The sequence below is a fragment of the Symsagittifera roscoffensis genome, chromosome 4, assembly GCF_963678635.1.
Source record: "Symsagittifera roscoffensis chromosome 4, txSymRosc1.1, whole genome shotgun sequence".
Classification (NCBI taxonomy): domain Eukaryota; kingdom Metazoa; phylum Xenacoelomorpha; order Acoela; family Convolutidae; genus Symsagittifera; species Symsagittifera roscoffensis.
In genome coordinates, this window is record NC_087065.1 from 76,511,132 (window position 1) to 76,538,273 (window position 27,142).

The window sequence follows — 27,142 nt, forward strand, 5'->3', positions numbered from 1 at the left end:
GCTTTATCGAAAAATTGACTGCTTGTTGCTTTGCCATGTGGCCCTTTTCATGCAGGCAATGTTTTTACTTAAGAGAAAAATTGTCCAGCAGCGTTCGTCATTAGAAACTTAATCTGATTTGTGTATTAAATTACGTGAACAGTGTTCGAACAGTTTCGACCAGCTCAAACGGTTTAACTAGAGTTTAAGTTGAAAATGGCTAGTAACTCTTTCTGGAGCTTCGGTCAAGATCGTCACCAAGGCCAACAAGAAATTCTGGCGAGCAAGTTTTCATTTTTGGCTGCTACTGCGCCGAAGCCTAAAACGAAATTCGTACACAACAATGGCAGCGCGAAGCCACCAGGAAAATGTTCGAGCAAGCAAAAACAAAAAGTATCTAACTGTGAACCGCAAATTGTTTCGAACCTAATGAAGGCGGGAAAAAATTCTGTGCCGAAAATTGGACATCAAGCAATTTCCAATCTGAAAAAAGGGACTACCCATTTTACAAATTTAGTTGCACCGAAAAAGAAAAAAACTCGGAGGTTAGTTTTACTATCGAGTTCCTTAAGCGTTAGACAAAAGCATAGACAAATGTTATAATAATTAGAGTGTTGACCATTGCGATTTGTAATGGTGTTGCAAACGGTACTAGACTTTATTCCCGTAAACAACAAGATAACGCACGTGAAATTGCAAATCGTGTAAATTCAAAATCACTCTGCCATTCAGCGTAGAGGGGAAATACCTGCTTGAAATCTTGAAATATCCTGCTTTGTCGGACTATCGTTTTATTTTTGTAGGCTTAGTTCCTGCAGCACGGATTCTTTTTGAAAGTTGGGTTTACATATTCGGCTCCAAAATGTTGGTTTTAAAATTATCTCCGCCGGTTTGGTATAATATCATTTATCTTGTTTTTTTTTGGTTACTCGGCTTGGCGTTTTTTACACCTTATCGGCTTGCTGGCATCATATTGCATTGCTGGATGAGCGAAACATGCTTCCTTTGTGTGTGAGTCTTTTGAGGGGAAAATTTATTTGCTGAAAAGTTTTTTACGGAAACATTTTTAGCTCAACGAGTGTCTGCTCAAAAATTGTTGTTTTTTCTTTTTGGATTCAAATGTAACTTTCAAAGGTGTGCTATGTGTGTGTGTGTGTGTGTGTGTTTAGGAGCCCTCTTGATAATTGGGGGACTTGAAATGTCCAGTGCTTGTTGCGAATAAGATGATGTTGTTGGAGTTCGTCTGCAAAAGCGTCAAGGTTGGGTTTCTTCCCAGGTGCTGTTCTCTGGCCTGGTCCCAATTTGTGCACTTCAGTAGGTAGTGTTCCGTTGTTTCTGGTTCTTCCCCATCGCAGTGCTCGCATATAGGATCCTGTGATAGCCGGAATCTGTACTTGGTGTCATTGAGTGATGTTTCTATTTACTCTCAGTTTGTACAGAAACGTCTCTTCTGCGCGCTTTCTGTTTTACTGAGCGTGGTAGATGTTCTCAGTTGCAAGCTTGTCGGTGGGTTGAGTTTGGTGGTGTTTCCGTCTGGTATCTTTCTGCGTTCTTTGCATCTTTTCCTCTCAGGATCGCTTCTCTTGTATCCATACCCTGTGGCAGCTCGTTTACCCTGTTTCTTGCTACCCTACGCCTGTCGGGTCTGAAGGAGTTCTCAGCTCTGGCCTTCAGTCTCGGGGTGACTTCTCTATCTGCCAGCTTTCGCAGATGATGGTCTTCTGATGGCTCAAGGTACTTACCATGTGCATGGCCGCTCCGTCCACAATGAACAGGTCCATGTCCTGAATCATGGCGTCGCACTTGACCGCGCTTGCTGGCGATCCGCGTGGGGTACCCGTTATTATTGCCGCTGCCCTGTTGTTGAAAAAGGTGTGCCATGTTTTTATTTGTTGAAACAGTAAACTTTATTCAGATATGAAGTTTTTTGGTAGATCGAGCTTTCCTCGACATTTTTAAACCTTTTTGCGACTTAGTGGTTTTCGTCTAATTTTGTGACTGCTAGCCTGTCATGCTATATTTGCGTTGAATCGCAAGTGGTTCTGTATGCGAACTTGTATCGTTGGATGTTTCTACATCAGTTTGTGTATAATCTTTTTCTGAAATCGGTTGGCATACAAGCACCGCCATGTGTTCAGGTTTCATTATTAGGACGCTTGCGATAACCAAGCATCAATAAATCGGAATATATACTTTTTTAGTTTAACAGCTAGTTTAAAAAATCACTTTCGTAGCAGCAGTTGGCCTATCTGTTTTAGTCGAATGTCAGGGCCACAAAAATTTTGAGTATGTCAACATTTGGAATCGCGTTTATATTCCATTTTTTTAAATGATTGCATGTGAACTAACTCACTCATTATTTTTTCGATTTCGCTATAAGATGTTATAAAAAAGTCAATTAAAATGGGTCTTCCGTCATGCGACGGTATGTGCACAAGTTGGATAGGGTCGTACCAACGCTATATAATTACATCGGCAAAATTTTATGAATAAATCAAGTCGATATTGATGCATCAAGAGAATTGTCAATTAAAATCTACCCTCCTCGATTATAGCACAGATAGAATTGTCTATGTTGGATGTATTTTTAAGATTTTTGCACCCCTTAAGGCAGAGGATTGCACTCCTCAGAGGATATTCCATTTTTTTAATGATTGCTTGTAAACTAACTAACTCATTATTTTTTCGACTTCGCTATAAGATGTTATAAAAAAAGGCAATTAAAATGGGCCCTTCCGTCATGCGACGGTACGTGCACAAGTTGGATAGGGTCGTATCAACGCTATATAAATACATCGGCAAAATTTTATGAATAAATCAAGTCGATATTAATGCATCAAGAGAATTGTCAATTAAAATCTACCCTCCTCGATTATAGCACAGATAGAATTGTCTATGTTGGATATATTTTTAAGATTTTTGCACCCCCTTCTGGCAGAGAATTATACCATAAAAATAAATCTTGGGATTCAATGGTTTCAACTGGTGTTTTTTTAAGTAGCGTCTATATTTGTCGTTTGAAGGAAAAAAAATGTTTGAAATTCATTTTTGCTTGGGGGCATAAAGAGGGGTCCTTTCAAAAGAATTACACTTGCCAGAGCAGGTGTCTTGTAATCGGGAGCTAGCCATTTTTCCGGTGAACAATTTTTCTTTAATTTCGAATATGATTTAATATTGAACCTTAAATTTTTCCAGGTTCATTCCCACTTGGGTCAGAGGTAACGTGGTAGTCTTTGCACCCTAGGTTCTAGGGTTCGAGTCCCGGCCTGACTTTTTGTCGGCATAGTTGCCACAATCGCGGATTTTGCTTGTGCTGTCCTGACCTCGGATTTTGCTGCGAGTCCCGGCCTGACTCTTGTCGGCTTAGTTGCTACAATCAAGTGCAAGTGTTGTTCATAGTAGTTTCTGGGGTACATGTACTGTTTGAAATTTTTATAACGAACTTTTTATTTTTCGGCTTAATTGGTGTCTGCTCAAATATTTTTGGCTTAGTTCTCACATGAGGGATATTTCTTGCGCCTCCTGCAACTTTAATTGGAGCTGCAAGTGCAAGTGTTGATCATTGTACTTTCAAGAGGGACTGAAAATTTAAAAGTTTTATTTTATAAGATCATTTTGCGGCTCAACTTGCGTCTGTTTAATGATTCGCGGCTTGACTCTTCTTCCTAAGTCTTGTTCCGATGCTAGTTACCCTTTCTATAGGCAAGGGTTTTGCACTGGGGTACTAGACTTTTTTTCCCGTAAACAAATTTGTCTATGCATGCAATATATTATAACAGATTAGCATGCATTAAATAAACGACATGAATGCAGTATAAACCACATGCATATAAATGATGCAGTATATGCGTCCTGTTTGCGCTCATTGGCCTATTACTCCCACCTTATTAGTGTTTTCCCAAGAAATCGCAGTTGAAAGTTTTTTAAAATAATATGTTGGTACTTATTCATTTTTCGGCTTCGTCGCTTTCGATTTATTTTTTGTCGGCTTAGTTTCCACTTTGTTTTTGCAAGCAACTACGCCGCTTCTTTGAATATTACCTATGGAGGTTAGGTGCCTAAATAACTTTTCGAACTTGTTAAATTTTTATTGAACAATTGTTTGACCAAATGTATCACCTTTCTTTCAATACTTTTTATTGGATAATTTGGTAACTATTTCCTTCAAATACTCAATACTTTTATTTCATTTTCAAAGGGGTTGATATAGTTCATGGTTTTCTGGTATTTTAGCTTGCCAAAAATTTCTGATGGAAAAACAATTAACGAGTTTTTTTGTTATTAATTTTTTTTTGAATTTAGTTTTCAGTTTTTTTGGATGTATGGTTTGTTTGTTTTACTAAAATTGCCTGGAGTTTGTTTCGGGTTTATTTATTTTGGTCTGTTTTGGAATAATAAATTTCATTTGAAATCAATTTAACAGCGTACTGTTTTGATATGCCAAATTTTTTGAACAAAATTCATAAATTTGGAATAAAAATTCATAAATTTGAGAAAAAATCATGAATTTCCAGAATAGTTTTTTTTGCGATTCTGATATGACTGTTCCGTCTACGAACGATCAAGGCAAATGTCGTACGTTACTCAAGGGTTTTCCGACTGAAATGTTTATGAAAAAAAAAGAATTTTTGTATTTTTTTTTCATAAACGGGCGTATGTTTTGTTGTAATCTTGTTCATCAATTTTTCCTTTTTGGCAAGTTTGATGTCTTTGGGATGTCTTTATAGATGTTAAAAGTTTTAGGTTTTCTAGAATTTATTTTTGTGACAATTTTTCGTTTTTTGCAGTGTTTTATTGAAATTTTAATTTTTCAGTTTTGTTTTTCATTTTAACCTTAGTTTATAGCAAGTAACAGTTTGGTATTTTTATTATCCTCAAGTTCGCCTCTGGGATATGGAGGTTGTTTAGTTGCAATTTTAAGCAAAGTTTTCGAATTCAATTAGGAATTTTTAGATCATTTTGACCGAGTTTTTTTTCTTATCGTTTCCATCATCTAGTTGTTATGAGAGGGAAATGAATTGAGTTTGTGTAGCTCGAATCCTTCTAATGTTTCAGGTAATTGATTTCTAAAAGAATTGAAATAAATTTTTTTTTTCATATTTTAGCATACATTTTCTTCAATACATATTTTTTTCACTTTTCGTTTGAGACCTATCTTTTGAACTTTTTTGCATCGCAATTTCATTTGCATCGCAGTGGTTCGAAGCTCCGCTTCGCTTTTGTATTTAAAGCTCAAATTTTTAGTTTGTTACACAATTTTCGATTCAAAATATGTCTGCTAAATTACCGCTTTTTAATTAAGTTTGCAATACTTTTTTCATTGGCGAGTGAATTCTACTTGGGATTCAGACTTTTTCTCCAACAACTTTGCTTACAGGCGACATGTCTGGTGTCATAGCCACCGCCGGACGTTATTTTTGTGATGTGTAATTGTATGCATATTTTGTGGTAGTATGGAACCTCAAGATCTTTTCTAGATGCAAATCAGGTTTATTTAGTGGTTAAGGAATTGGGTTCAAGTCCCAGCCGGACCGATTATACTTCCATGCGTGGAAAAAAAAGTTTTTTTTTTGTTTCATCGCGTCAACATTGTCTGGTAACTTATTTTTCGTCAAGTTTTTCTCCAATCATAACAATAGCTGAAAACCTTTGTAATTTCTAATTTTACTATCTTTCTTCACTCAAATAGGTGAGATGCTATATTGACCAAGTTACCTCATTTTTCGCCCTTTTTAAAGGAAAATATATTTTTTTGTTGTACTATGTGTGCTTCAGAAGGATTGTGGCGTAACACTTTGATATTCAGAATTTTGTTTTCGGTTTAACTGGCTTCTACACAATGTTGCTTGGCCTCTTTTTAACACTGGCGGTTGCCTTGCTCTCATCATTTTTTTTTGAAAAGTGGGTTTCGGTTTGCTGCTGTTTCTGTGATGTAGCTAGCGCAAGAGATAAAAAATTAGCTTCTGCTTCATTTTGTTTGATTTTTTTTGCGGTTATTGTTGGAAATGGCTCCGTTTTTTTGGTAGAAACATAAGTTGTTAGAAACAAGAAAAATTATTTTTATCAAGCATATAGTATAGAATTACACAGAAAGGTTTTCCCTTAACAGTTCTCTTAGGTCTTCAAGCAATCAGTATAGCAGTTCTCAGGATTTTTTTTTAGGATGCTCAATATTTTCTGCTTTACTTCAAGTGAGGTGAAGCTCCACTTCTTTTTTTCCAAAATTATGATTCAAGCAATGTGTGCACGTTTGACGAGTTTTGCTACACCTTAAAATTTTAAAATATCCACCCCCATGCATAGTTGATGGTCTCTTGTTATATTGCGCCACAAACTTCGAACATGCTCTACATTTTTGCTGTTTGTGGAAAAAACACTATTTTATGATTCTGGTGATGCGTTGGCTAATTTTTATTTGGGAGGGAAAGCCGCGAGTTCAATTTAAATGTTTATCATCAAAATAACACGATCGTGCTGTAATAGTGACATGAGTCTTTATCCAGATTACTAAGTGAAATGTTTACAAAGAAGTGATTTGATGAGTATTGCAGATCATTCGGAAACGATGATTCCACAGAAGATTCAATGTTCTCCGACATGCAGTCCACTGCATCGGATGTCAACAACTCCATTGCGAACGATAGACTGAACCATCCGGAACATGTGATTCTGGACGAGCAAGCTTTGGATGACTTGATTCACATGCAGCAGCAGGAAGTGTTGGAACTGGTCCAACAGCGGAAGATATTTGACATACACGATGAAGTGTCACCTGGACTGTACTCTCATCAGTTCCAGTCCAAAGTGGCAGAGTACCTTGTAGATGGAGGTAAGTCATATTTTTTATCAGACTTCTTCCCTATTTTTATCAGGCAACAAAATAAGAGGGATCGAGCCTGGGTAGGGTCGGATGTGTTTACTGAACTTTTTCATATACTACTTAAAATGTGTCCGCTCTATCAATTGAGGCAAAGTAATTGGCAAATATCTGTTTTCAAGTTGACTGGTACTACTAATATGTCATAATTGGCTTGCGTCACTTAAAAATTATGTAGACTCAAAGTTTTACTCATACATTCGACTAATCTGTAGAATTTCAACTTCATTACTGAGAGTTTGAGCCAATTCGTTCAAACAAAAGAAACTTAGCAGAAGTGAGAGCGGTTCAGTGGTTAATGACGGAGACTACATTTTCACATGTTAGCCACAAATATTAGAAATTTTTCATCAACTGTTCTGACTGCCAGTTCGAGGCAATTAATCCACACAGAAAATTTGATGCTTCAGTAGCAGAAATTTTGAAAAAAAAGGAAAAAGGAGGAAGACTAAAGACTCGGAAAGAGGCAGTAATACCCATCTGAAGTAGTTCAAGAAGCGAATTGAAAATTACCATTGTTTGAACAGTCTAAACCCGCGAACGTTCTGGAGGTATTGGTGTTTGTCCTACAGTCATCCAGTCAGATGACAGTCAATTTGAAGCTCGATGGATGGTTTCATCTAATGATTCATCTAGAGATGCAGCAGAATCCGACTTAAAAATTTTTTTTTGGATGAGCCTGTTGACAATTTAAAAGATGCCCTGTTCCAACATCGAGCACGACTTAACGGAAATACCTGCACCAAAACCCGAGAATACTTGCACCAAAACCTACCTCAAGACACTGATTGACACCAGACATCAAGAATCGTATGCCGCAAATGTGAACGACAATCAATTCCATGCCCGCGCTACGGGAGGAGAGACGCTCCCCCGTTCCGTCAACAGATCGAGAGAGGAGGAAGTCACCCTGTTCCAACTCCGTGTAAACAGAGCCCCTCAACTTCAAGACACCCTCTTCCGCTACGGACGAGAGGAGACGGACACATGCCCCTACTGCCACAACGCCCCAGAGACGGCGGAGCACTTTCTGTTCTTCTGCTTGCATTGGTAGGCCGAAAGAAACGACTGCCTGGGCGAATATGCAACAATTATCTTGTGTAATAGAATCAATGAATCGTTTCGTTTGTTTCCATTTTAAGTTCGAATTCCATGTTACTTTTGGCTCTCGTAAACCAGTGATTGTGGCCACTCCTGGGACGCTAAAATTTCAAAGCTCGAATCCAAACTCTTTTGAAAAAAAAAATGTAGACTGACTGTTTGTCTGCTTATTCATTATTGGCTTGTTTGCCATAGCGCGGACTTTTCCTGTGGTTTAAGCAGTTTTCACTATCTTTATAACTTTTTTTAGACGTTTTCCTGTTTTGATTTTTAAACTTATCAACACTGATTTGTATTTTTCCTTTCTAATTTTTTGATTTTTTTTATCTCCGGCGTAAATGGTTTTGGCTCATGTTTCATCGGCTCAGTGTTCTGATATTGCGCTGTTTGAAAAAAATATTTTTCATGATAAAAGAATGAAGTGAGTATAGGCTTTTTGATCTTGGTGATTTTTTCTCAGTAATTTGATTTTTCGCGGTTTGACTTATGATTTCTTATTAAGTTGCTAAAAGGAAGACAAACTCCACTATCGAACAGAAAAAGTGTAAAGGTCAAGAAATACTAGCTGTTTGAGTTTTCTCCTTATGGAGGTAACTGTACGAATAAACGGCCAGTGATAAAGATTGCTTTGAATTCAAACACATGCTATATATTTTTTTGCCAAAAGTTGAAACATTTTTTCAACTGTTCGCTTTTTTTCCGATTTCCTGAGTTTTTTCACTAGTCTCAATTCGTATGTGGGCTAGGGCTAGATTTATTCTTTTGCTCTCAAAAGGACGATGCCGTAAAAATTCAAATTTTAATAGCGGAAATTTGGATTTTTAATAGAGCCGATTGTGTTTTTTAACATTTTTTCCTCAAATTGAACATCATCCGAGATAAACAAATGAATTTTTTGTAGATGTGTTTCTGACATTTTTGGAAAATTCTTATTGACACTAAGCTTCTGCTTCGTTTTCTGTCCGATAGTTTACAATGGTATGTTTATGGGGTATTGCTCAGCTTCGCCTCTGTGTACAAATATTTTCTCTGGGGCTCCAAATTATACAATTTTCCGAATAACTTTTAATATGGGGGAATACAAAATATGTCTGCTAAATTACCGCTTTTTAATTAAGTTAGCAATACTTTTTTCATTGGCGAGTGAATTCTACTTGGGATTCAGACTTTTCCTCCAACAACTTTGCTTACAGGCGACATGTCTGGTGTCATAGCCACCGCCGGACGTTATTTTTGTGATGTGTAATTGTATGCATATTTTGTGGTAGTATGGAACCTCAAGATCTTTTCTAGATGCAAAACAGGCTTATTTAGTGGTTAAGGAATAGGGTTCAAGTACCAGCCGGACCGATTATACTTCCATGCGTGGAAAAAAAAGTTTACTATCTTTCTTCACTCAAATAGGTGAGATGCTATATTGACCAAGTTACCTCATTTTTCGCCCTTTTTAAAGGAAAATATATTTTTTTGTTGTACTATGTGTGCTTCAGAAGGATTGTGGCGTAAAACTTTGATATTCAGAATTTTGTTTTCGGTTTAACTGGCTTCTACACAATGTTGCTTGGCCTCTTTTTAACACTGGCGGTTGCCTTGCTCTCATCATTTTTTTTGAAAAGTGGGTTTCGTGTTTTCGGTTTGCTGCTGTTTCTGTGATGTAGCTAGCGCAAGAGATACAAAATTTGCTTCTGCTTCAGTTTGTTTGATTTTTTTTGCGGTTATTGTTGGAAATGGCTCCGTTTTTTTGGTAGAAACATAAGTTGTTAGAAACAAGAAAAATTATTTTTATCAAGCATATAGTATAGAATTACACAGAAAGGTTTTCCCTTAACAGTTCTCTTAGGTCTTCAAGCAATCAGTATAGCAGTTCTCAGGATTTTTTTTAGGATGCTCAATATTTTCTGCTTTACTTCAAGTGAGGTGAAGCTCCACTTCATTCATGCATAGTTGATGGTCTCTTGTTATATTGAGCCACAAACTTCGAACATGCTCTACATTTTTGCTGTTTGTGGAAAAAACACTATTTTATGATTCTGGTGATGCGTTGGCTAATTTTTATTTGGGAGGGAAAGCCGCGAGTTCAATTTAAATGTTTATCATCAAAATAACACGATCGTGCTGTAATAGTGACATGAGTCTTTATCCAGATTACTAAGTGAAATTTTTACAAAGAAGTGATTTGATGAGTATTGCAGATCATTCGTAAACGATGATTCCACAGAAGATTCAATGTTCTCCGACATGCAGTCCACTGCATCGGATGTCAACAACTCCATTGCGAACGATAGACTGAACCATCCGGAACATGTGATTCTGGACGAGCAAGCTTTGGATGACTTGATTCACATGCAGCAGCAGGAAGTGTTGGAACTGGTCCAACAGCGGAAGATATTTGACATACACGATGAAGTGTCACCTGGACTGTACTCTCATCAGTTCCAGTCCAAAGTGGCAGAGTACCTTGTAGATGGAGGTAAGTCACTCTGAGAGTTACCAGAAGTTCGCACAGACAAAGATAATTAGAATAAACAAATGAACTCTCCTTTTTCACTCAGTATTTGTGTCTCAAGGTTGCCTTAAATTTCAAACTAGCTTTATGAGTTCGTTCAGAATCGGCAGAATAATATTTTCAACTAATTCTGTCTGTGCGTCTTAAGCACCTTGCATCGAACCTTGCATCATTAGAAACAGCTAATCGTATGCGATTTATGTACTTAGTTACAAAAACCGGGGGGGGGGGGGGGGTTTGGGGCTAAAGCATTTTCAAATTAATACAAGTCTTAAAAATCAATTTAAGCTTTCAGGAAGTGTTCGTAACTAATAAAGAATGTTGACGTTTCATTTATTTCTTTCTTCTGAATTTCCTTTTTCTGAGCCTAGTGTCATATGAGAACCTATGCTGGATAAAATACGAGACAGGCTTTTTTTGTCAATAAACAACACTTTCATGGTGGAAATGAATTTTGAAACAGTAATAGTGCTGTCTTGTTTATAATTATAATATCTTATTTAGGAAGAGTTTCGATCACTGCAAAAAGGCTGAACATTGACTCTGTGGCACTGAAGGCGTGGAAAAACCGTCTGGTGGAGGCGAAAATGAAGAAAAAGAAGGCAGCTAAACAGAAGAAAGAGAGGCTTGCTATGCCGACCCAGGTAAAGATTCGAACGTACGCTCCACCGGCTCCGAGGGTTGCTATGCCAAAGCCGAAAATTATACATCCGATTCTCAAAACAAACACGGCCGTTGCAGCCGCAAAAGCGAAGGCAAAAGCAGTGAAACCGCCGAAAAAGACCAAGAAGCAGAGAAAATCACTCGAAGGCGAAGAGGTGGAAGTGATGAAGACGCGATCATCTGAGAAGAGGAACCAGAATTTGGATACCGCGATTGAAAAGGAAGGTCCTGGAAAAGGTAAACGAGGACGTGCAAAAAAGTCACAAAAAGGAGCTGATAAATCGTCTGACGTAATGGAGGTTGAATCGACAAAAGGAACTGACGCTTTAAACGAGGACTTTCTGATTCTAGATAAAGATGCGTCGGTCCACTCCTCGGAAGAATCGATGCTCTCTTATGATGAGAATGTTCTAGAAGCAAGAAGGCGTCAGCTAGAGGAAACTAATGAGACCAAAGTGTCACTGTTTGTATGCAACAGTTGCAGAGAAATATTCAGAAGTACTGTCGAGTTTCTGAATCACGAGAGAAATTGTGAGAAGTTTAGACCAGTTCCGATTACGAAAGTTCAGTGATAGCTGAAAGCTAGCCGATAGCTTTGTTAGATGTAGTTAATGTAAGGTTTAGCAGTATTTAGAGTTAGTTGAGAGCTAGCAAAAAGATAAATTTAAGTTAAATTTAAGTGAGCATTTCTTGAGACCAGGTTATAAACCCGTTAATTAATTCGTTGAATTTTCACGTGGATCCATGAGTGAAATGTAGGCAATTGAGACTTAAGTTATGATCCCATTCTCTAGGATTATGGGCAGAAGAATTGTAATCTTTGCTAACGTGTAAACTAGCCTTTACTTTTTTATTTGCTTAGTTTTTTTGCATAACAATTCAGATTAGTGTCAGCTGTGATTCCTCTCGTGCCGAATGTAAGTGCAGCTGAGTGAAAGAGGCATTTTTCTTGTTTTTCAGACTAAAGTCCGTCAGCTTATTTTTTATCAGACTTCTTCCCTATTTCTATCAGGCAACAAAATAAGAGGGATCGAGCCTGGGTAGGGTCGGATGTGTTTGCTGAACTTTTTCATATACTACTTAAAATGTGTCCGCTCTATCAATTGAGCCATGTTAATTGGCAAATATCTGTTTTCAAATTGACTGGTACTACTAATATGTCATAATTGGCGTGCGTCTCTTAGATTTTGTAAAGACTCAAAGTTTTACTCATACATTCGACTAATCTGTAAAATTTCAACTTCATTACTGAGAGTTTGAGCCAATTCGTTCAAACAAAAGAAAGTTAGCAGAAGAGAGCGGTTCAGTGGTTAATGACGGAGACTACATTTGAACATGTTAGCCACAAATATTAGAAATTTTACATCAACTGTTCTGACTGCCAGTTCGAGGCAATTAATCCACACAGCAGATTTGATGCTTCAGTAGCAGAAATTTTGAAAAAAAAAGAAAAAGGAGGAAGACGAAAGACACGGAAAGAGGCAGTAATACCCATCTGAAGTAGTTCAAGAAGCGAATTGAAAATTACCATTGTTTGAACAGTCTAAACCCGCGAACGTTCTGGAGGTATCGGTGTTTGTCCCACAGTCATCCAGTCAGATGACAGTCAATTTGAAGCTTGATGGATGGTTTCATCTAATGATTCATCTAGAGATGCAGCAGAATCCGATTTAAAAAAATTTTTTGGATGAGCTTGTTGACAATTTAAAAGATGCCCTGTTCCAACATCGACCACGACTTAACGGAAATACCTGCACCAAAACCCGAGAATACCTGCACCAAAACCTACCTCAAGACACTGATTGACACCAGACATCAAGAATCGTATGCCGCAAATGTGAACGACAATCAATTCTATGCCCGCGCTACGGGAGGAGAGACGCTCCCCCGTTCCGTCAACAGACCGAGAGAGGAGGAAGTCACCCTGTTCCAACTCCGTGTAAACAGAGCCCCTCAACTTCAAGACACCCTCTTCCGTTACGGACGAGAGGAGACGGAAACATGCCCCTACTGCCACAACGCCCCAGAGACGGCGGAGCACTTTCTGTTCTTCTGCTTGCATTGGCAGGCCGAAAGAAACGACTGCCTGGGCGAATATGCAACAATTATCTTGTGTAATAGAATCAATGAATCATTTCGTTTGTTTCCATTTTAAGTTCGAATTCCATGTTACTTTTGGCACTCATAAACCAGTGATTGTGTCCACGCCTGGGACGCTAAAATTTCAAAGCTCGAATCCAGACTCTTTTGAAGAAAAAAAATGTAGACTGACTGTTTGTCTGCTTATTCATTATTGGCTTGTTTGCCATAGCGCGGAATTTTCCTGTGGTTTAAGCAGTTTTCACTATTTTTTTAACTTTTTTTAGACGTTTTCCTGTTTTGATTTTTTAACTTATCAACACTGATTTGTATTTTTCCTTTTTAATTTTTTGATTTTTTTAAATCTCCGGCGTAAATGGTTTTGGCTCATGTTTCATCGGCTGTGTTCTGATATTGCGCTGTTTGAAAAAAATATTTTTCATGGTAAAAAAAATGAAGTGAGTATAGGCTTTTTGATCTTGGTGATTTTTTTCTCAGTAATTTGATTTTTGCGGTTTGACTTATGATTTCTTATTAAGTTGCTAAAAGGAAGACAAACTGCACTATCGAACAGAAAAAGTGTAAAGGTCAAGAAATACTAGCTGTTTGAGTTTTCTCCTTATGGAGGTAACTGTACGAATAAACGGCCAGTGATAAAGATTGCTTTGAATTCAAACACATGCTATATATTTTTTTGCCAAAAGTTGAAACATTTTTTCAACTGTTCGCTTTTTTCCGATTTCCTGAGTTTTTTCACAAGTCTCAATTCGTATGTGGGCTAGGGCTAGATTTATTCTTTTGCTCTCAAAAGGGCGATGCCGTAAAATTTCAAATTTTAATAGCGGAAATTTGGATTTTTAATAGAGCCGATTGTGTTTTTTAACATTTTTTCCTCAAATTGAACATCATCCGAGATAAACAAATGAATTTTTTGTAGATGTGTTTTTGACATTTGTGGAAAGTTCTTATTGACATTAAGCTTCTGCTTCGTTTTCTGTCCGATAGTTTACAATGGTATGTTTATGGGGTATTGCTCAGCTTCGCCTCTGTGTACAAATATTTTCTCTGGGGCTCCAACTTATACAATTTTCCGAATGACTTTTAATATGGGGGAATACCTTATTTTCGATCATCTTATTTTCGTCCCTTGTTACTGTTTATCCAAGTGTGTTATGGAATGAAATGTCTTTAGTTTTCCACACTAAGTCGAAAATATTGTTGCGACGCAAATATTGTTGCGATAAAATGTGTTCATTTTGATCAATAACCGGATATTAAGTACAGCCAATGCTAAGGATATTAACACAGACTATTATATTACAAATAGAATTTTAGATTCAAGGTATCATGGATCTGTAGCGTAGAGGTACGGAAGGACACCCACAGCAAAATAAGAGGGTTCGAACCTCGGAAGGTCGGATGTTTTTAATGAACTTTTTCGTTTACTAGTTAAAATGCGTCCGCTCTATATTTTGAGTATGTTAGTTGGTAAGATTTTTTTTGCAAACTGACTCGTACTGCTAATGCGTCATAATTGACCCGCGTCCTTTAGCAATTATTTAGACTTATAATTGGCGTGCGTCACTTAAGAAATTTTCTAGACTCAAAGTTATACTCATTCAGTTTTTCCCAGTAGCTTTATCGGCCGTACTTTTGCTTGTGTATGCGAAGTGGAACTTCAACTCTGTGTGAATTTCTAAAATAACAGGGCTGCTTGTATCACGATGAAACCCTGATTGTTTCGACTGCCTTTTAAGGTCTATGGAAGAGTTTTTGTTTTAGAAAATGATAAAATTTTCAAAAAAAAGGTATTCTAAAACAAAAATCATACCCCACACGCTGTAAAGTACAATGATATAATAAGCTCATAGCAAAAAATTAATTATACCAAACAACATGCCTCAATTCATTTTAGAAAGATTTTAAGAGGGATAGATTCTCTGCTTACGCATCAATTAATGTATCGCGCGTTAATTGTCTCAAACTGGACAAATTGGCGATGTTCAAAACTCCATAAGTTAACAAAAAATGATCACAGGTGAATCTCTTAAGTTTCAGCTCAGAACAACAACTTTTTTGAATCATATAAAAAAATTGCGTCGCAAGTTGCTAGTTAAATAATCGGGAGAAAAAACACTCGAGCACAAATCTTCCGTCACTTTCTTCGAAAGACGGAACAATAAATCATTAGTCGACTATCAAAAGAGGTAGACTTAAGTCTTTAATTTTGGATTCCCGGCAAGTATTTCATTGAGAAAAGTTAATCGTTGTGCGAAACAACGAATAGAAAAAATCTTTCTCATTGTAAAAAATGTGTGATTTAAGAAAAACGCCAGCTCTGAGTATTGAAGATTCATTAACCTGCAATTGATCGGTCGCAATTTTAAGATATATTTTTTTCATTTACGATGATGATTTTCCGTCACCTGTATCTATCTATTATATATTTAAATACGGGCTTCTTTATCTCGCCACGTTTTATTTTTTTTTCAACCTTATATTTTTGCATATTTAACGAAAGTAATTTTTCATTTTATATATATATTTTTTCGATTTTATAGTTTGAATTCAGTTTTTTTCACCGAATTTTTATAATTAGCAACCCAATTTTGAGATGCTGTCATGATTTTCGCGGGAGTTGCGAGTTTTGCCTTCAATTATGATCGCCCAAATCCCTTTAGCTTACGAGATACAACGATTTTTCATGATTTTTTCATAAATTTTCAGCGAACTCAAATTAAAAATTAGTTTACAAATTTCGATATTACCAACCTTGTAGTTGGCTGGTGTCAGGTTACCATGAGGGATTGCAAATCCTGCCTCCAAATATGGCTGCTCAAAGCCATGTAGTTTTCGAGATACGGCGTGTTTTATGATTAATTTTAGTTTTTTAGAAAACTTAGATTTAGAAAAATTAAAAGATTTGAAACGCCCAGGGGTTGTGAACCTTGCCTCCAAATATGACAGCGCAGATCCTTGTGTTTATCGACAATGAAATTTTTAGTGATTTAAAAAAAAAACTCAAAACTTAAATTTAAAATTTTTGAAAAGTTTGAAATTACCAACCCTGTAGTTGGGGGCTGTCAGAGTGCTCTCAGGGGTTGCCAATTTTGCTGCAAATATAGCTGCTCAAATTTTTGTCGTTTTCTAGAGATGACGTTTTTTATGGTTATTTAAAAAAATCCAGAAAACTTAAATTTGAAGTTTCTCGAAATTCCTGACTGCTCAAATGCTTTTAGTTTCCGACATGTGACTTTTTTATGTAATTTTATAATTTTCCAAAGAACTTAGATATAAAGAAACTTTACAAAATTTTATTGTTTTTCAAAATTAAAAAACTTGAATAAAGAACTTGCACAAATTGAAATTACCTACCCTGCCTATTATATGCCTTTTTTAGTTCGATATATGCAATTTTTTGAGCGTTACGCGCTAGTGAAACTGATTGGATAGTTCGGGATTGAATTTCAGATGAATTTAATGATTTGGAATGACTGGAATGCATGAGGTTCCCCTGAAGGTAGCTGTGAGGCTGAGGCCGCTGGTGGGTAGGGAGAATGTGGACCAACTGTGCATTAGGGTTCAGCCGGACAGGAAACAGATCATTCTGGGCAAAGACAGGGCCTTCACGTTCGACTATATATTCCCGCCTGACAGTGACCAAGTAGACGTGTTCCAGACACTCTGTGTCCCCTTGATCAAACAGTGCTTCCAAGGTCAGTGCCAGTCATTAAACAAGTGGAACTTGTGTTGTATTGCGAGGCCGGCACGTAAGCTTGTATTTTTTAACCTAAGCTTTCCACAGATTGTGCGTTATTTTTAATACGTGAGCTGTATCGGCATAATTAAAGTGCATTCATTAGTGACATTTTTTTCTAGTTTGTTTTCTTATAGGCTTACAACTGTGTTTCCGGAGCTTTAAGAGCGCGTTTGTGTCGTTTTTCGCTTGTGTATGAAAAGTGTATCTTCGCCTTGTTTGATTACCTCAAAATGTCATGTTAATTTGTGCAAACTTTGTTCTGCTTCATAAAATTCAAGCTGACAAAGAAACCTAGTCGTGGCATAAATATGTTGAGAACGAAAGGGTTTTTTGTACAAGGCTATAACGGGACTATCTTCGCCTATGGACAAACTGGGTCGGGCAAGACACACACGATAGAAGGAGAGTCGGATGACGAATCTCATGTGGGAATAGTTCCCCGCTCGATCGACTTCATCTTCGCAGAAATGGATTCTGTCAGCCAGGTTAGCCAACTAATAGTAGCAGAAACAGCAGTCATAATTTACAATTTTTTGTTGGGCGTCACCTTGAAAGATGATTGTCGTAAATTTCATATGTTAATCAACGAAGGGAGTTCAATTGTGAATGCATAATTGGAAGGTTGAAAGTTTTATTACAAGCAGAGCTATTATATAGCTTCGGTGAAATTAGGTTGCAGGGTAAAGTGGAGCGAGTATTGGGATCGCCTTTTTAATCGCTCTTTGTTGCCGCTTTTACAGAGTTCGCTTAGCAAAACGCAGCAGTGTTATCTTATTTGGTATTTTGTGCTAGGAGAAAGATCACCAGTTTTCGGTGAAGGTATCCTTCATTGAGATCTACAAAGAGGAGTTGCATGATTTGCTGGATAGTGAGAACTACCCCTTCAAGAACCTCCACATCCGAGAGGACGAGAAAGGAAACACGACTGTGATCAATGCTCGGGAAGTCTCCTGCTCCAGTGCCGAGGAGGTAAACAGTTGTTTTTTTAAATTGTCTTTCAAATATCGCGAAGCCACTTTTTCAACTCAAGTCGCACATTTAATTACGAAGTTTAAGCTTCATTCAAACAGCATCAGTTATATCCGCTTCAGCTTCTTGAAATTATAGAGCTCCTTTTCCGTTTTTTGCTTTGCACGTGAAGTACTGCTTCGCTGCTACTTAGATTAAAACATATATTCGCGAGAACGGGTCTCAGTATAGAGTATATGCGATTCAGTTTTCATGGCTAACCACAGTGCGACAAATTCTCGAAAATCCCCAGGCATTTTTTGGCTTCTGATACGTCTCTGCCTGGTGATCAAGGAGTGCGGATAAAAATAGGCCTCGGAACATCATCCATCTACTACGAGTTTGATCAGTTGCTTGATCAGTTCTTGAGGCAGTTTTGAATTGAAGTTGGGGTTTGATTACCCTTGCGATTAGCAAGTGTCTCGTAATCTGGAAGACTTTTTCCCTGTAAACAGTTATTCTTACATCTGAAGGTGAAAGTTGAAGTTACTTCATTAAGGAGCCTTAGCAACTTTCAACCTGCTTCCCATTTGGCCTAGAGGTAACGCGGTTGTCTCTGCACCCTAAGTTTTGGGTTTGAGTCCCGACCGGACCTTGTTATTTTTCAGTATTATATAAAAAATTCCGAAAAATATTGAATTATCGCAAGTGATGCGAAACTTCGCTTTAACTGTGTTTAGATTATTGTCTGTCTGCTTATTTTTGTCGGTTTAGAAAGGAAATTTTTTTGAACATTTGTCTTTTTTCTAGAATTTAGAAAGCTGCTTTGAAAGTTTCTTATGGTTCAGGTTATTCTATTCCGGATTTGTTTGGCTTGTGCATTTTTCATACTTTTTTTGACAAAACCATTTTTTGAAGTTTTTTCCAATTTTGAATGTTTTTTTTTCTTTAGATTTCATTCATAGTCATTCATTTTTGTATAGCCAGTGTTGTGAAGCTCAGCTTTGCCTCTGTGAAATTGGGCTCATCGGGTTGAACAAAACTCACTTGAGTAAAAAGCTGCTGCTTTAGTGGTCGTATGTTTAGTTGATCGTGAAAGATAAAGGCGAATAAAAAAAAATCGTGGAATACTTTTTAAATTGCGTCTTTGACAGTACTTTTTGTTCTAGGTGCTAGAGTACGCCGAGTTGGGAGCGACGATGAGACGCACAGAAGCGACTCAGATGAACGAACGCTCAAGTCGCTCTCACTCCATTTTCACTCTCATTCTAGAACGAAGAAGTGACCCCCCCTCCTCTCATAACTCAAGTGGCTCTGAAATCGACTGTTTATCCTCGAAGATACATTTTGTAGACTTGGCAGGAAGCGAGAGGGCCTCCAAAACTGGGAACATCGGAGAGAGATTCAAGGAATCGATTCATATCAACACTGGTTTACTCGCTCTAGGAAATGTGATCAGTGCTCTAAGCGACAACAAACGAAAAGCGGGACACATACCGTATAGGGATGCCAAAATTACCCGCCTGTTGAAAGACTCTTTGGGTGGGAATTCGAATACGGTCATGATAACTTGTGTTTCGCCAACATTCAATAACTTTGACGAGAGTCTGAATTCGTTGAAGTATGCTAACCGCGCAAAGAATATCCGAAACAAACCGATAGTGAATCGCGATTCGCAAAGCATGCGGTTCGAAGCACTCCAATCGGAAATAATGTCCCTGAAGGAAGAGCTGCAGCGCGAAAAGTCTTCCAAAACAAGTCACCAAACTCAAAATGACGACAACGTTACTGCTCTTGAGAGCAAGTTAGAAAGTGCAGCAAATACAGAACACAGGTTGAAGGATGCCATTTTATACGCCAAGTATTTGATGGACCAAAAAGTAGCTCAGGAAATTACAGAAGACGATTTCATGCGTGAGGTGAAAAACTGGAATCATGGTCTTACCGATCCAGAAGTGGAGATTCCGAAAATGGACCAGCTAGTGGCCTCGAAAGTAGAACAATTACGAGGCCAAGTGAAGCAGTTGACAAACGATTTGGCATTGGATGAGCAGATTTTTAACCAGAAAGCTCAAGAGATGAGTGCTCTGAATGCTAAATTGAATGACAGCACTACTAGAGAGCAACAGCTGCAGGAAGAGAACCAGAAAATGCGCCAGGAACTGACAACATGCAAGAATCATATCAGAGAGCAACAGGATGTAATTATTGAGTTGCAGAAGATGGTCAATGAGCAGAAAAGATCGATAGAAGTGATGGTAAGTCAAGGTCAGGGTGCGCAGAGTCATTACCCGGAGTCGTTTCCGCGTCCTGCCAAATCAGCGCCTGTGAGACGAGTGACTGACCAAAATAACTTTTCACACGGAGACGCAAGAAACTTCCACACGAGTCCTTCAGTGTACAACATGGACAAGATTGTGCAGAGTTTCAGAGCCAAGTCGCAAATGTTGGCAACGCAATGGGAAGAAGGTTAGATTTTTCATCCTTTGTTTGTCGATTTTTTTAACTTAATTGATCATTTAAAGTTCTGAAATGAATATCCTTCGAGTTTCGAATTAATTTAAAATCGAGTTGCGACTTACAGACCTCTACAACTATTTCTTACATACCTTTACGTCTGAATCCCAAGTGAAAAAAATGAATCTAACAAAAAAAGCCCTACAATCGGATTACCCTTTTTTAGGGGACGAGGTGCTTCGAGATAATTTCGACGATGACTCAGCCTCGAAATCGAAGAACAATGCAAATGAGGAGCCGTCGGCAGTTGCGATGCAGCGTCCTACCAGCAATTGGTCAGTCTCGAAAGTGAAGGCGGCCTCAAACCCCAAAAGACCTCAACTGAATTCAAAGAAACCAGTCTTCAGTACAACCACAATGCAGCAGCTGCTGAAGCTGCCAGAAATCCACAGTCTGAGAGCGAGTGCGAACTATTCGAAAGATGACATTGAAAAGGCGAATGGACAGATTAAAGAAGCTAACAAGAAAATGAGAGAACTGGCGTTGGCCATTCGTTTGAAAGAAGAGTTGATGCGTGAAATGATTAAAACAGGTAAACATTAGTTTTTCTTCAAAAAGTGGTAATTGTTTTGAAATCATCAACGGTAAAAGATTTGTTTTGATTTTTTTAAGACAAAGATATCCGGGTACTGTAATAATACTACAGATTGTTGCGACCATGGGCGGATTTAGGCCCCCCCCCCTCAGGTATTCGACCCCCTGCCGACGCAAAGGGTCACCTCTTTGGTACTTTTTAAGAAATCCATTGTTGGCCGACTGACTCTAAAATTTTTCTAAAGGCGCATTTGGCGCCAATATATACTAACTTTCAGGGGGAGCGCGCGCCAAAAAAACGCGATTTTTTTGTCAACATTTTTCAAAAAGTTCCCAAGAACGGCTTTTTTAACCTGTTTTTTCAAAAATTTGCCTGCGACGCAGAAAAGCTGACCAAATCCAACCCCCCCCCTCCCCTCGAGTAAATCCTAGATCCGCCCCTGGTTACGACCAGGAATATCTAAATAAAAACAAGGATAGCTAGATACTTTTTAGGACCGTATTCTGAAAAAGCTACTAATGTATTTTTTAAAGCTTATGAAAATTTTTCGATTTTCAGTTTCTTTTGACACATGTTTAGAGGTCTCTGTTGACCTATTAAAAGCTAAATATATTAATACGGTTGAAATAGTTACTGAAGTCGACATTTTAAAGTCTGCTGGAGCGCGAAGTCTAATTTTTTCCTGATTTCACAATGCAAAATTTTATTTTCAGTGTTTATTTCGCCAAATTTGAAATGAGCAACCCTATGAGGGTGCTGTTAGGGTTATTTCAGGGGATGCGAGCTTGGCATCCTAAACTCTTTGTGTTATATGAACTTCCCAAATTTTGAAATTCCCAACACCTTAGTGTGGCGATGTCAGTCTCAGGCACAATGGATTTAAAAAATAGTTTCCGACACACTAGTTGAAATTCTTAACCCTGTAGTTAGGTGCTGTCAAGGTACACTCATGGGTTGCAAATCTTGCCTCCAAATTGGACTGTTGTCTTTTTCAGTTTCCGAGATCCGACATTTTTTATCATTTGGATTGAAAAAAAACTTCGCATTTTCACCAATTGCAGAAACAAAATCAAAATGGCTTGTATTGATACGAGTAGTTCCTTTTGTCAATTCCTCTATTTAATTTACTCCGAAAAACAGGAAAGTTCTGACCACATTTTTTCAGAGCCAGATATTTTTTTGCTAGTCTATAATTTTTCCACAGGGGTAATAGGTTTAAAAGCGCTGGTTATTTACTATAGCTAGTGTAGTGTACAAGAATGACTCTACTTGCGTTCCAACCTAACTCGCAAATGAAAGTGCTCTTTTGGTGCCACTTGTGCTATAATCACGATTTGTCGCATTGGAAATTCCATTGCATCTGATCTCTGCTTTATTTCTGGCTATTGATTGCTTGCAGATCGATAAGCTTCCGTGGCCGAGAGGGAAGGACGTGATACTCCGAATCTCGAGGTAGTTTGTTGGAATCTGGAACGTAGCAATAGTTTTACTAATTCGAGGCTTATGTCTACTTTTTCTTATTTCACTGAATAGAGTTACTTTTTTGTCGTTTTCTCGCTATTATTTGCGAAGCGCGGCTTCGCCTTTGTGTATAGTTAATATAATTAATATACATAATCTTTAGTCGTTAACATTTTCCAGCATGCATGAGATTAATTTTTTCCCGGGAAAAATTGAATTTTAGGATTTGCGTTTCTCTGCAATTTTTTTGTAGGCTGAATTTCGGAAGCATGGAGTTTTTTTCTGAATTAAACAATTCTTACTCTAATTGACAGTGGTATTGTTGTTTCGGCTATTCACCAACTGTGATTATAATGGCTTCAGCTTTAGCTGTCGGCTTAGTCAACTTAGTTTGTGTCTTTTAAAGGACAAAAATTTATCAGCAAAAGAACTACTTATTTAGGACGGTTGTTGTATAATAGTTTTATAACTGATACGCTGAAAATTTTTTTAGGGCAACAATTTCTTATAGCCTTGTGTTTATTTTCGGCTCATTGAGCGTCTACCTTAGTGTTGTCGGCTTAGTGGTCGCTCGGTAGATATATTTTTTGAAAGTGATTTTTTTTTCAAATATTTCGGTTTATTGATTTCCGTCTCATTTTCCATTCGCTAGCTTGCAATGCTACACTTGCGTTTTATCGCAAGTGGTGCGAAGCTCCGCTTAGCCTCTGTGTTGATGAAGGTTTGAATCATTGGTGCTAGGGAAAGAGGCTTCATCGGCGAAGAAGTTGCTGAAAGAAGACTCGGGATCTGGTGACAGTGTTAATACTAATACGCCCAATAAGAACAGCGGGGCTTCAAGTGGAAAGAGAACCGGTAGCAGCAAAGATGGAGTTAACCTAGCAGCTTCTATTCAGAATCAAGTCGACAAAAAGGTGATCTGACTCAGAATTTCAAAACCACTCTTATTCACGTTTGCTTAACTACAATTCTCGTAGCCAGCGAGAAAGTTATCTTAATTTATACCAAAACTGATTTGTTCGTTTTTAGTTTTTCCCGTTTCTGACTCTTCGTTTTGCTCTTCTGTTTCTGAAGAATAGTTTGACTTGTTATTTCAGCATTTAATTTATAAACTTTTCGAAGCAATTTATTTGCTAATGAAGCTCCTTCTTCCAGAGTTTTGCCGTTTTTCGCTGGTGCTTTTTGGCGTAATGAGCTAGTATCTATTCGTTGTTGGTGTAATTTGAAGGTGTCTGACTTGACGGTGGAGCTGCAGAAGATGAGATCGCAGTATGACCAAGTGCAGAAGAGACTGAAGGAGGAGACTGACAAGAAGTGTGTGATGGAGAAGGGCATGATTGCCAACACACACAAAGTGAAGGAGTTGGAGACCAAGTTGGACCAACAGCAGAAGATACTCAAGAGGAAGAACGAAGAAGTCAGTAGTCTATATATATTGCAACAATAGTGAACGGCTGTGTGGTTGGAACTAACGTATCTCCATAGCATATTCGCAACTCTTTCAGTTCATCGCAAAAGTAGAACAAGTTCATGTTGCAAAAAAATGTGGTACAAAAATGATAGTTGAGTCCCAGGAAAAAGCAAGTATGAAAGATGGGTCCCAAAATTTATTGAAAGTTACAAAAACTCAAGTAAACAAATGCGAACCATGTTTTGTAAGATTTTAAGGCCTAAACTTTTTTTCCCAAGGGTCCCATCTTATTTTAAGGAACCCAACTATCATACTTGTACCGAAATTGTATCTTTAAAACTAGTTTAATCCGTAATAAAAAAGTGGTTGCATTCTAGGTGAATTTGATGCGGAAGAGTAGACGTCCCAATTTCTCCCCCAACAGAAGTGGAATTCAGCAGGAGCAGCAGCAGCCTATGAATGAAGTGGAGGTTGAGATGGAGAAGCTGATGCAGAAGAAACAGATGTTGAACAAGTAGGGGAGGCCACATTTTTTAACTATATTTCTGCTCATTTTAAGTTAAAGATAGTTTGTAGACGGTTTAAAGGAATCCCTTATAGCAGAAGGACTAAATTACAAAAAACTTCATTAGCAGTAACTGTAAATGCACTTATCAAATTTCTGACAAAAACTTGACAAACAATCAGAGTTTTGGTCAGTTTATTGGCTTTTGACTTTTTGGATTGTTTTCTGGCTCATTTTCTTGTCTTAATCTGCTTTTATAAGAGTTTTTGCCTTTAAATAACGCCCTTTCGCGAGAAAAAGCTTATTTTTTCTACCTAGTACAAAGTTTGTTATAAGATGTTGAATTTGTTATAGTAGGTTTTGTCAAAGTGTCTGCGAGTGTCCTTCGTCTTGAAATTGTCCATTTAATGGCGTTGTTAAAAGGTTTCGTTAAGTTGAATTGTAGGACTTCAAATTCATTAGTAGGTATTATAGGGGTGATTGTTTACGAGATACGATAATTCTAGTGAATTATTAATAGCGTTCTTATACCTCGATGTGAAATCTATTGTTTGTCATTTCGAAACTTAGGTTGGAGGAAGAGCTAGCCAGAAGAGAACAACTGATGGCCGAAAAAGAAAACGCGATCAAGGAGAAAACCCAAATAGAGGTGAAGAAACTTCGTGCCAGTCAGGTGTTGTCTGGCCAGGCTTTGGAACTAGTAGGCAAAGTTGGACGACTGGACGCCAGTATCGAAATGGCAACTGCCAGAGGCGACAAGGAAGACGTTTTGAATGACTTGGCCAAACAAAGAGACGACTTGCTGAACAAGCGTGACGTAATTGACGAACAGATAAGAGAAGGACGTGTTTTGGGAGATAATGACGAACGTAAACTAACCGAATTGGAAGAGGCAGTAGAAATGCTAGAAGCTGCAATCGATTTCAAATCGGACCAAATTTCCACTTATCAAGAGAAAGTAGAGGCTTTGGAAGAGTTCTCCGAACCTAATTTATTAAATAAAGTGTACCAAATGGAACGACCAGGACTCATAACATTACTGACAACTTATTTCAAAAAGGTAGTAGATCTTAAAGAGACTGAGAAAAGTTTGACTCTTCAGGAGAATGAGCTGCTAGTTAAAGTTGACGAGCAGGAAAGAGTCATTCAAAGCTTACAACACGCTGTCCATCAGAGCAAAAGTGACTTCGACCGTAGGACGGCCGACATAATTAAAGAGTATGAGAATAAGACGCAGTTGCTTCTGAAGCAAATACAAGCTACAGCTAGCAAGCAAGCTAACAGCGAAGAACCGACAGCAAAAATGGCAACAGATCCTGTTATGGAGGTGAAGATGAAAGATTTGGAAAGGGAGTTGTTTTACTACAAAACCACAAGCCGCGATCTGAAAAAGAAATTGCGCGAACTTGCAGCTTCTGGACTTACAAGTGCGAATGATCCGAAGGCTTCAAATGGATCCCTTGCCTCGGCCCGAAGTCAACTGTCTAATGGAAACAAGATGAATTTCGCATCGGATGAGGTTGTAAACAGTAGACCGAATACGGGCTCGCACCAGACTCCTCGTTCCTCTCAAGGGCAACAGCTACTGCGGGACGATCAAAAAGACTCACCCCGAAATAGGACTCCTTATTCAGTGCAATCTAATGTTACGAGACCCGAAAAAGTTCACAGTGCGAGGGATACGAATGCAGCTTCGAAACTTTCGGGCTCGACTGCAAATGCGGCGCCATTTACTGGAAGGAACAGTCAAAACTGTGTGTCAGTTGTGAAATCTAGGAAAGAGTTGAGAGAAATTGCAGTGCCAGAGTCTATTTCGAAATCCACATTCAGAAATGAAGCGACATCTCAGCCGCACACACCGGCAGATAGTATGCAAAAGGATTCGGTCGATGAATAAATCGGTGTCAGAAGCTCAATTTTAGAATGTTCGCTTTCTCTGTAGTGCCACGCGCGTCCATGTTACAAAACTTAGTTTGTGTTTTTTGAGTTTAAATTGTATTTAATGTACATGTATAAATAAAGCTGTTCCTTTCCCTCTGTACAGAAATTTATACTTTCTTCTCTATCTGTCTTTTTTTAGCAGTTGATAGATGCATTTTTGGTGAAACACTTTGATATTGGAACAAAGAAGAACTTAAATTTTCTTTTCTTCGGGCCGAGTGGTGTTTGTTTTTTTTTCGTTTAAGAAAGTTTTAAAATAAATTCACGCTCTTGTGCAATTTTAGCCTCTGAGAACGAAATTTATATGGCGCCAAAATGCCCGACTGTTAATTTTAAGCTTCCAAACGTGATATAATCCTCGAACTACCGGCGTAATAAAAAGCAAATTTGGGTTATTTTTTAAAATCAGAAACAGTTTTTTCTTATAAACTTCTAAAACTTTGAAACCCGCTATTTTCAGTTCTCTGTGTCCCTTTATTTTTCAATTTTTGGTAATGTGGTTTTGTCCCAAATAATCTGTTCTTCATTTTCAATTTAGGATGTTCAAATCTGAAGGGATTTCCACAAATAGGTTTTTTTAAATCCAAAAATTGTATTTTGGACGTTTTGGAATCTTTATGTTTATGGAAGAATCGTAATGTTGGCGACTCTAAATCGATTTGAGGGTCCGTAGACCAATTGAGCTCAAGAGAGATTTTGAGTGTGAGCTACTCAACAAGATCTCGACAAATTTGGACAAATTCTGCAATTAAATATAAGTAACTATTTAATAATTACAAAGAAGGAAATGCAATATTTCCTTTGTTAAAAGAGCCAATCTTGACCATTGAACAGCAAAAGTGTAAAATTTACAAAAAAT

At 37.9% G+C, this 27,142-nt stretch overlaps 2 protein-coding genes across 2 annotated transcripts in view; both read left to right on the plus strand.

The window, feature by feature from the left end:
- The window catches only part of LOC134845054 (kinesin-like protein KIF27), a 539,890-nt gene extending 513,519 nt beyond the window's left edge, over positions 1-26,371 (plus strand). The window contains exons 2-10 of the mRNA XM_063861896.1: positions 16,675-16,921; positions 17,305-17,450; positions 17,758-17,934; positions 19,083-20,382; positions 20,597-20,962; positions 23,168-23,340; positions 23,655-23,843; positions 24,215-24,351; positions 24,913-26,371. Coding sequence (XP_063717966.1) covers positions 16,696-16,921; positions 17,305-17,450; positions 17,758-17,934; positions 19,083-20,382; positions 20,597-20,962; positions 23,168-23,340; positions 23,655-23,843; positions 24,215-24,351; positions 24,913-26,239 — 4,041 coding nt within the window. The 5' untranslated portion in view covers positions 16,675-16,695 and the 3' untranslated portion in view covers positions 26,240-26,371. The remainder of the gene's footprint in view (positions 1-16,674; positions 16,922-17,304; positions 17,451-17,757; positions 17,935-19,082; positions 20,383-20,596; positions 20,963-23,167; positions 23,341-23,654; positions 23,844-24,214; positions 24,352-24,912) is intronic.
- LOC134844576 (uncharacterized) lies at positions 97-13,519 on the plus strand. The gene is made up of 3 exons (XM_063861315.1): positions 97-524; positions 10,150-10,427; positions 10,968-13,519. The coding sequence occupies exons 1-3, from the start codon at positions 196-198 to the stop codon at positions 11,696-11,698; spliced, it is 1,338 nt and encodes a 445-aa protein (XP_063717385.1). The 5' UTR covers positions 97-195; the 3' UTR covers positions 11,699-13,519.
- Positions 26,372-27,142: the final 771 nt, after the last annotated feature.